The sequence below is a fragment of the Rhinolophus ferrumequinum genome, chromosome 7, assembly GCF_004115265.2.
Source record: "Rhinolophus ferrumequinum isolate MPI-CBG mRhiFer1 chromosome 7, mRhiFer1_v1.p, whole genome shotgun sequence".
Taxonomy (NCBI): domain Eukaryota; kingdom Metazoa; phylum Chordata; class Mammalia; order Chiroptera; family Rhinolophidae; genus Rhinolophus; species Rhinolophus ferrumequinum.
Window position 1 is genome coordinate 74,997,628 of NC_046290.1, and position 9,187 is coordinate 75,006,814.

Sequence of the window (9,187 nt, forward strand, 5' to 3'; positions counted from 1 at the left end):
CAGAGTATCAGTCATTTTCAGAGATGCCCTCACCTGAATGGTTGCGCCAGGTAAGGCATAAGTGGATTGCAGGAGGATGGCAGCAAAAAGCTAGAAAAGTATATCTTTATAGAGAGATTCTCTTAATAGGACATGATTTTCTACCTAGCAATGATCTTAAAAGAAAGTTAACCTACTTCAACCAACTGAGGATTTACTGAGTATCTATTATATGCAGCACATAAGACTGAGCCCTATGGTGACTATGATAATGACCACAGTTTGATAATGACCACAGTTTTAAGAAAAATTGGCTTCCTCTAATGAACTTGTAGAGTTCATCATATTTTATCCTTTGCAATTATTGTTGGGAAAATCAAAACTCACTTTTGAGTTTGTCTTAATTCTCTAGTTCTTAATAATAGTTTTTCTATGGCATTCCTTGTAATAATGATCCTCACCTCCTTTATACCTCGTACTTTATTTTGCCTCATCTTGACTTTTTTTTTTTTAATCTTCTGGCACTAATGAAATTATTGAAAGTCACTTCAAATGTTTTTGGAAAAAGTAAATCAATATTGAACAAATCAATTGTTATAAAACATTTCCTGCTTCTAAGGGAACTCACAGTCTAATAAATAGATAAAGTTGTAAAATATCATTGAAATATTACATGAAGAATGGAGGTCATAAGAGGGAAGCCCAAAATAAATATGGCTTAAAGGAAAATGAGGTCACAGCCAGGTCGGAGACCACTTTTAGAGGACATGGTCAGTGAAATGAACATTGAATGACAGGAGAATGTCAACACCTGAGCACGTGAGGCTGGGAAGAAGAAAGCTTAGGGCTGTTTAGAGCATGTTAATTTCAAATCCTATTTGGCAGAAGTCTAAGAGAACGGCAATAAGGCTGGAAACACAGTTTGCAGACAAGTGGTGAGGGATGGCTAGAAATGTCAAGGCAACTGGGAGTCTACCAAGAGTTTTTGAGCAGAGGAGTGATAAGATTGAAGTGATCTAAGAAGTCATATAATGACAGGTAGGGAAATTGAGGCCCCCACGACAAATGTCTAGCCAAGTGTTTAACAGGCAAAGAGCCATCCTCTAGGATGCCTGAGGAGGAAGCATCCTGTCTGCCTCATTTCTACAAAGATTAAAATAGATGTAATGTTCTAACAGAAGAAACAAAGGAAAGGAGGCAGCTTGGTTACAACCTATAATACTGCAAGTAGAACTTCTGGAGGGCTATATTCTTCTCTCTTTCCCCATCAGCATATCTCAACCCAGTGAAGAGACCTGTGTCTCTAGCTCCTGTCTGCCTATCCAGTGTCCAGCTGTCGACCAGGAACACCTCTGATGTCACAGCAGATGAATCAGGCTTTGGCGTCATCTCACAACACACTGAAAAGTTGGTAATGGGCGGAGGTGGGAGGCGGGGACTTCTTTTCCAAAGGATGCTGCTATGACATTAAACTCTAGACTTGGCGGGTTCCAGAAAAGTCCATCTTTGAAGTCAGCGGTGAATCAGCGCCTTTTCCACACTCCGTTGGAGCCACAACCTTTATCCTCAGGACTTACCAGCGAACTGGGTCCAGCTGTATTGGTACAGCTGCTGAGAGCCTTCTGTGAAAAAAGTTCACTTCTGGCTCCAGTCCTCACCCCGGAGTCTGTGTCCTCCCCCTCTCCCCGCTTCCCTTGCCACCCCCTCCTGTAGTTCCCAGGCGCCGTGTGGCCTGTGACATTTGCTGGGACTCACGTGGGGCGCCCTGCCTCGGCGGCTCAGGCGATGACTCCTAGGAACTTCCCAAGGACCAGGGCTTTGCAGGCTCTAACATGCAAGGGGGGTGGGGGTGGGGGTGGGAGGAAGAGGGGAGCTGGGCGTCTGGGGAGCGCAGGGCGGCGCGGGCCAAGGTCGGGCGGAGCGGGGTTTACCCCCCAGCAGCCTGATGGGTGTCGGCCTTCGGTCCATTCAACCCTCCGTTGGCGTTGCCAGAGCCCAGAGGCGTCTAGGTATCCTCTCAGGCGCTCTCCCTGACTCACTGCGCTGCGTTTAAACTCCCTTTTTTCTGGGTTAACAAGGGTTTGCGAGTACAAATCCGAGCCGGCCATCTCGTTGCCTCATCTGTCCCTAAAACTGGTGTCGGTACTCAGCCCCCAAGGTGGGCCTCAGGAGACCGAAATTGTCTAGGCTGTGCAACGTGGGACGCAGGTCTCTTGAGTCGTGCGCGCCTCCGGGATCATTGCGCGCTGGACAGCACCTTCCAGAGCGCTCACCGCCGGGTGCCTGCGGGCCCAGCTGCTGGAGTCTGGCATCCTCGCTGTTATGCCGAGTCGAAGAGTGGGACTGTGAAAGTGTCTGGGCGCTGGACTTTGTGGTTTTAAAGGTTCTTGACACCTATAGAACACCTCCTAGAGGAGACCGCTCCCAAGTGACCCAACAGTAGGCACTTCTTTCTTGAAATTGGTAAGGACGCTTTGAAAAATAAGATTTTGGAGGGCGAGGCCCATCAGATCCTTTTCCATTCATTTCAACTTCTTAACGTCCCTGTCCCTAAGATTCTGGTCACTACTGCACGTTTAATGCCTTCACCTGGAAACTGTCCAAACCTCAGGCTGCATCCCGTTAAATAAGCACCTGAGTTTTCTCGGTAGATAGAGAGGGGAGAAAGCACTAGTTGAAAGTGGCCAAAGAAAATGCTCAGGGTGCAGTGGTACTTAGTCCTCACAGCTGCTGCCGCTTTGGGGTGTTTTTTCATGCCCAAGTATTTTCATGCTTGGGCATGAAAAATAAGTATTTTTATGCTTGGGCATGAAAATGACCCTGTAGGAGAAAGATGTGGGTATCTCTTTCTCAAAGCACATTCAGGCACATATCAAGAGTTTAGGGCAAAGATCAGAGGAAGAAGGTGAAGGAAATTCCTGATAATTTTAATAATGTTAAAATTCCATAGATTTGGCTAGTCCTATTTTTTTTTCTTTCATGTCATCAATTCAGAATTCTATAAAGGAAGCGAATGACATCAAGGAAAATCATTGGCCTAGAAGAAAAGAGCCCGTAGGCGTTTAGGTGTTATATATGTGGAGCCAGAAAGCTCTGGAGCATCAGGGAGACTCCAATATCAGGCAACAGCATGGGTGAATATGGGCTTCTGTGCACTGCGAATGGCAGGCACTTGTGCTAAGACAGGCCTTGCAGATCTAGAGGCAATTCAGTGTGGGTGGAAAGAATTTAGTGTGAAACTTGGGTGGAATGGGGTTTCCAAGTACATTTGATGATGCCTTATTATTTGTTCTGTCAGTTCTTTTCAGGGAGATCTTCATCTGGCAACTGTTAAGGCTGGTGCTAACCTACAATTTCACTGACTGTGACTTTGAGAAGATTAAAATGGACTATCGGGGAGTCATTTTGATAGACCTGAACTCATATATGATTGGGGTAAGTAAAGAAACATGTTTTTTTAAATGTGTTTTCATCAGAAGAGTAGACACATAGAAACACACACTCAAACCACAATTTTACTTTCAAGGAAAGAAAAATAATTGGGGGGAAAAATATGGCCCAGCATTTTATTTAAAATGCTTACAAGTGATATTGAAACACATCAGCTTCTAAAGTGACTGCCTAGAAATTGGCACACAGGAAGTGTGCAGGTGCTGATAGGTAACACACCATCCATCAAGGGGGTCCATCCTCTGCTGATGTGCTGCTCCACCAGTGTGGCTGAAAAGACAGGCTTGAGAAAGAAAAAAAAAAAAAAGAGGAGCAAAAGAGAGGGAATTCTTGTGAGCTAATCCCTAACCAGTGAGAAGATCCCCGGGGGTGAAGGTGCACTTCAGGTCTTTCTCCTGTACTAGGTGCCTTATGGTGCCGTTATGGGGTAAGCTGCGCTTCAGACTGTTTCATATACAGTAGTGATCAGTTTCCTGATTATTCTAATTTCTGGATAGAGCATGAGAGTATGAAATGCATGAATGGCTACAGGGCAGACGTGGGCATTCGAAAGTGGCATATTGCTCAAATGTGCAGCCGTGTGGTACAGATGAGCCCACTTTGGGGTGTGGGAAGGGGAATGTCCCTCCAGGACCAGGAAGGATCATTCGATATCCAGTTTCGAACACTAGCAGGCACTAACTATCTGAAGAGTCTAAATGTTTCACTATCTTGTCAATGACAAGAACAGATGCATAGGAAACAAGTGCCTAAGTGGAAACGTCTTTCAGAGCATCTTTAAAACGTGGGAACAACGGAGTGTCGGGTGGGAGTGGAGAGAGCAGTAGGGTGATTTCTCCTGTGAACTTAAGTCTTTACCCTTCTCGTCGTAAACTTTTTTTCTTTCTTCCAGGCCCAAAGTACCAAGGGCAACGACTGGCTTTTCTGTGACGACCAGGTGAGTAGTAAGTGGTCAGTGCGGCTGGCTTTCTCCAGAGAGACGCCAGGCATTCCGGGGAGGGGGTACCCCGCTGTGTGTAGAACCCCAGGCGGTGGCTGGGTTCCCAGGCGACGCCGACCGAGTAGAGACCACTTGGCTGCCGGAACCTCTGGGCGGTTGCCCAGCTTGGGACGCCACTTCTGTTCCAGTTTAGAGCGATAGAGTCTCTCTCGCGACTGAGCGGGATTCCGGAAGAGGCTACTTTGTATCCCACCCCCTCGGAGGGAAGGCAAATCCGGAACTGGGATCACGGCATGACGTCAGTGGCACACACCCCACACTCGGGGGGTGCGGTGCCTAAGCGCGCGGCGCCTCCTCTTAGCAGTCGCCCGGGTCCCGAGTCTTGGGCGGAGAGAGCAGCGGTGCGGGTCCTCTCTCCTGCCGCGTCCTCTGCTCCTCTTGCGACGCCCCTCCTTCCCGTCCCTCCGTGGGGTGTTTCAAGCAGACTCCTTCTGCTTACTCCCATTAGTTGGCCCCCATTTCTCCCCCAACCCCACCCCCTCTGCCCCTTACCATGATTTCTTATCAACTCTCTCTTCTCTTTCTGTTCCCCACCCCCACCCCCGCCGTTTTTTCCTTTTCTGGTAAAATTCGCCGCCTGTGAGCAGCCGGATTGCCTCACTAAAATCGAGCACCTTACCTTCCATCCCACCCACGGCTGCCAGTCACTCGCCGAGGAAATCTTTGCAATGAATACTAACGCGACCCTCACTCACCGGTGCCCAGGCTACTCCGGAATTCAGGTAAGCTGAAGCAACGCACTCTCGCTTTTAGTATCTTGGAGCTAACCTTGAATCCAAGTGGGGTTTTCATGCAGTGCAGACCTCCTTGTGATTTTTATTCAGGTTCCATCTTTTGAGCAAATAAGATGGGTAAACGCTGTAGATTGTCAATTGGTCCCACGTTGACACCTCGACCCAAACCCACCTATTTCTAGGGTTCCGATTCTTTTCGCAGACTTATTGTTCTAAACCTTAGTCCAGTGTTTCATGGTATGATCAGTAAGCCTCCTACATCAGAATGGCCTGGCTGCCTGAGCATGCGAGGGTGATTAGCCAAAATACCGATTCCCAGGGAGGGAACCTAGACCTTCAAAATCACAATCCCTGTTGATGGGCTCCGTATGATATTCTTATCCATTCCAAAATCTGAACAGCTTTGGTTCAGCTTATCACTTAATAATTGTGTGTTCTTTCTAAAATGTTATATTATACATTAAATCTTTACCCCATGTTTGCTTAATTGCTTGTATTTGTCTCTTTATATAATGGATTTTTGCATATGCAGTTATATGCATTAGAACGAATGTGTAACTTTATATATGGAAACAATGGTGCAGATTTAGGAGCAGGAAGTCTGGTGACAGTTTTGCCTGACTTTAAATCTTAGCCCTATAATTTCTAACTGTGAAAACTTGGATAAATAACTTAGCCTCCGTGAGCTCAGTTTCATCTGCAAAATGAGGATCATATTAGCAAATCCCACACAGAGTGTTTATAAGGATTAAATGAGTCAATATTTGTAAAAGCACTTGGAATGGTGCCTGGCATGTAACTAGAACTCAGTAAGCATTTATTTCAGCATGCAAGTAAAGCAGGAAATTTATCTTCCTGATGACAAATTTTAAAAAGACAAAGAGACACAAGTGCAGATATGTATGATTGCTATCTATTAACCAATGGACTTTGTCGATCTGCACACTTGAGTGTCTGGGTGGCCAAGGCTGTCGGTTTTTTAGGGACTAAAGATTGAAGCCCTAGGTTGGATCCGAGTTGAGCTTGAGTTGGGTACTCAGTACCAGGCAGCCAAGTGAAAAACCTGTTTGATTCTATGCCTTCCATCAAGGAGACTCAGCAAATCTACAGATGGCCACAGTGAATTCATCCACATAAGAAGAGCATAGAGGACAGACTAAATCAAGTTCGAGACAGTAAGAAAGGGAGAGTCTGGAGTAATTTATTTCACCCCTCTCGAAAGCCCAAAGGGAGAGCCTCAGACCAATAATATTGAATTATGATTTAGCAAATTTTAGATTGTAAGATTTTTGCTTACTAACCTGGTGAACCTTATTGATCTGAATAACATGTGTCTAGGAGGCCCAGTCTGTCACTATTTAAAAGTAATTTAGGAAGAGGAATACACCAAAAGATTATTGCAGTCTTTTTTTTTTAACTTGAGGCTCCTTTTCAGAAAAGCTTTCAGGGATCTGTAGCACCTTTAGGTGGTGAAAAGGACAGAAGGTGGGGGCACTTTGGGTCTAAATAATAGATTTACTGTGTTATATCAATCAAGAGGCATCGATATGTCTTGTTCTTGAGGAAGTTATGGTCTTGTCAGGGAGATCATGAAATCATCAACATATTCATTTATTTAATCATTCAATAAATATTCAGTGTTTCCTATGTATAAAACATTGTGCTCATTACTATGGGGAATCCCCATGATGCAATAATAAAAACAGTCTATAAGTGAGAGCCAAGTTAAATGAAACACACTATGAAACACTAGAAGGGTTTCCAAAAGAAAAGTCTGAGCAATTAGCAGAGGCCTTGTGAAGGAGGTGGACTTGGCTTTGGAGCAAGAGTATGTGGGTGGAAAGATGAGAGGCTATTTCTCTGGAGAAAGCACATAGGAGCAGACAGTAAGCAGGCGTTTTGGGGACACAGTGAGAGATGAATTTGCATAGAGAAGACACTATAACCTGCCACTCAATAGTTGTTAACAATAGTGACAATTAATTTTGATTATTAATTCTCCTATTCCACAGATAAATAATAATACCTCAGCAATGGAGAAAGGAAAGGAAAGAGAAGACATAAAAAATGAATGCCAGAAAATCGTCTCAAAATTAATAGGGCTGTGGCGTCGTTTCACTCGCTTTAATAGAAACAAAAACCTTCATTGAAGTCCTATTTCACAGCAGCAAAATCAATCATCTTTATTAGGTAGACGGAATGCTAACTCTAACTGTGACATACAAAAAAATCACCGATAGTTATTTTTTAATTACAGACAGGTTTCATAACTTATTTTTGTAAGCTTTTATTGTTTAATGTTGTTTTATCAGAGAGGTACTGTCCCTCATATGTTGGGGGAGACTTGTGTAGCATTGATGTCTGGGCCACTGGATTTGTGACAGTAATTCTCAGCTGGAATTATATAAGCCTTATTCAAGGGAAGAATCTAAAAATGTAGTAGGAAAATTTTATCCCTTGAAAAAGGAAAAATAATTGAACTCCATAGCATATAAACCTCTGTTTAAAAGGCAGGCATTTCTTTCACCTGTACTGACACTTCCGGTGTTCTCATATTAAAAATTTACAAGAGAAGGAGATAAAAGCACAAAGGTGTGCACAAAAATGAAGCAATCTGAAAGAATTTCCATGCAAAATATTGTGAAAGTATTTTTTTAAATTATGTAACAGACAAGTGGTGTATGCAAGCAGATCTTGAAGAAGTGCCTTTGTTAAAGCTAAAATAATATATTTTTTAAATTTATGGAATATATTTTTAATTTATTTTGTAAGCACTTTTAAAAATGTACATATTGCTTTGTAATTGACACTATACATTTCTTAATAAAATTATTCTCAAATTCAAATACTTTTTAATGTCATTAGTAGATGATTTTCACCTACACACTTTTCTGAGGGACTTCACTTTTCTTCAGTTTTTTACCTCCTCTGATCCCTGAGGCCCCCTGAATATGCCCCTCCTGCATAGAGAGATTATTTGGAGATAGGTGGCTTCAGAATGCTTTCCGATCATCCTTTTCTTAAATCACGTTTCTAGTCATTCCTTCTTTCCCCTGTTGGACTTCCTCACACCTGGAAGAGACAAAGGAGGCAAAGGTAAACAGTAGATGTTAAATCTGTTCTCCTGTTCTTGAATGCCTGCTGCAAGCTAGAGCCATAGGCACCCTGTCACTCATCCTCCACTTGGAATTCTCTGAACAACAGTGGGAGGGGCCACCCTAGCCTTAGCGTTCTGGCCAATACAGAGCAGATAGAAAAACGCCGGATTTGTCCCAAGTGGAAACGTAACCCTGACCATTGCCCTGAGGGTGGGGCTGAGCAGTAATAGAATAGGGGAGGATCAATGTCCCTAAATCCATCTTATCTGCCAACAGGTAAGAGGAAGCTTATATTATGTACCCAATAAGCATTTACAGAGCACCTACTACTTTGTGTCAAGCCTTCAGCCGAGTACTGGGGCTACGAAAGCAAATAACACAAAATTCTTATCCAGAGAAGCTCCTTCTGAGTGCAGCTGAAAAGGCAGTTTCCTTTGCCCTGATGGAATCAGGACATACCCGCTTTCCAAAAACCTTTCTTTAAAGACGTAGCCCAGGGCCTTAAATGACATTATAAGACTTTGGCCAGTATTCATTAATTTTCTGTGAGAAAGGTGGGGAAGGGAAAGACACTTTAAGCCTACTACTTCATCTTAGTAAGGATACACCGACTAGATTTCACTAAACTGTAGAAAGAAATACCCTCACAATTTTTCTCAAGGCGTTTGGCCTGATTTTCCTAAAAGCAGGGAGGATTAAGGACTGAGGAGAGAAGAGACAACTCAAAGTCATCCCACTAAATGCAGTTTCTTTGAGTTTTCAGCTTTATCTTTAAAAAATCGTGTAATTTATTTTAGTTTTCTATGTGTCCCATAGGTGTTTAATATAAAAATAATAATTTGAATTACTTACTATCAAGTAAAAGTAATGTGCAAGAAGATGCACCATATTAAGCTTTTAATAGTAAGAACTTTTCCTGATGTTAA

General features: G+C 43.4%; 1 protein-coding gene across 1 annotated transcript; it reads left to right on the forward strand.

Moving 5' to 3' along the window:
* Positions 1-3,228: 3,228 nt before the first annotated feature.
* On the forward strand, positions 3,229-7,850 carry TSLP (thymic stromal lymphopoietin). The gene is made up of 5 exons (XM_033110024.1): positions 3,229-3,414; positions 4,322-4,366; positions 4,558-4,835; positions 4,932-5,151; positions 7,176-7,850. The coding sequence occupies exons 1-5, from the start codon at positions 3,229-3,231 to the stop codon at positions 7,311-7,313; spliced, it is 867 nt and encodes a 288-aa protein (XP_032965915.1). The 3' UTR covers positions 7,314-7,850.
* The last annotated feature ends 1,337 nt before the right edge of the window (positions 7,851-9,187 follow it).

Bases quoted from the DNA above. Each gene is read 5' to 3' on its own strand.
- TSLP (XM_033110024.1), top strand. From the start codon at position 3,229: ATGGGGTTTCCAAGTACATTTGATGATGCCTTATTATTTGTTCTGTCA. The intron at 3,415-4,321 runs GTAAGTAAAGAA...TCTTTCTTCCAG, and splicing joins TGAACTCATATATGATTGGG to GCCCAAAGTACCAAGGGCAA. The intron at 5,152-7,175 runs GTAAGCTGAAGC...CCTATTCCACAG, and splicing joins CAGGCTACTCCGGAATTCAG to ATAAATAATAATACCTCAGC.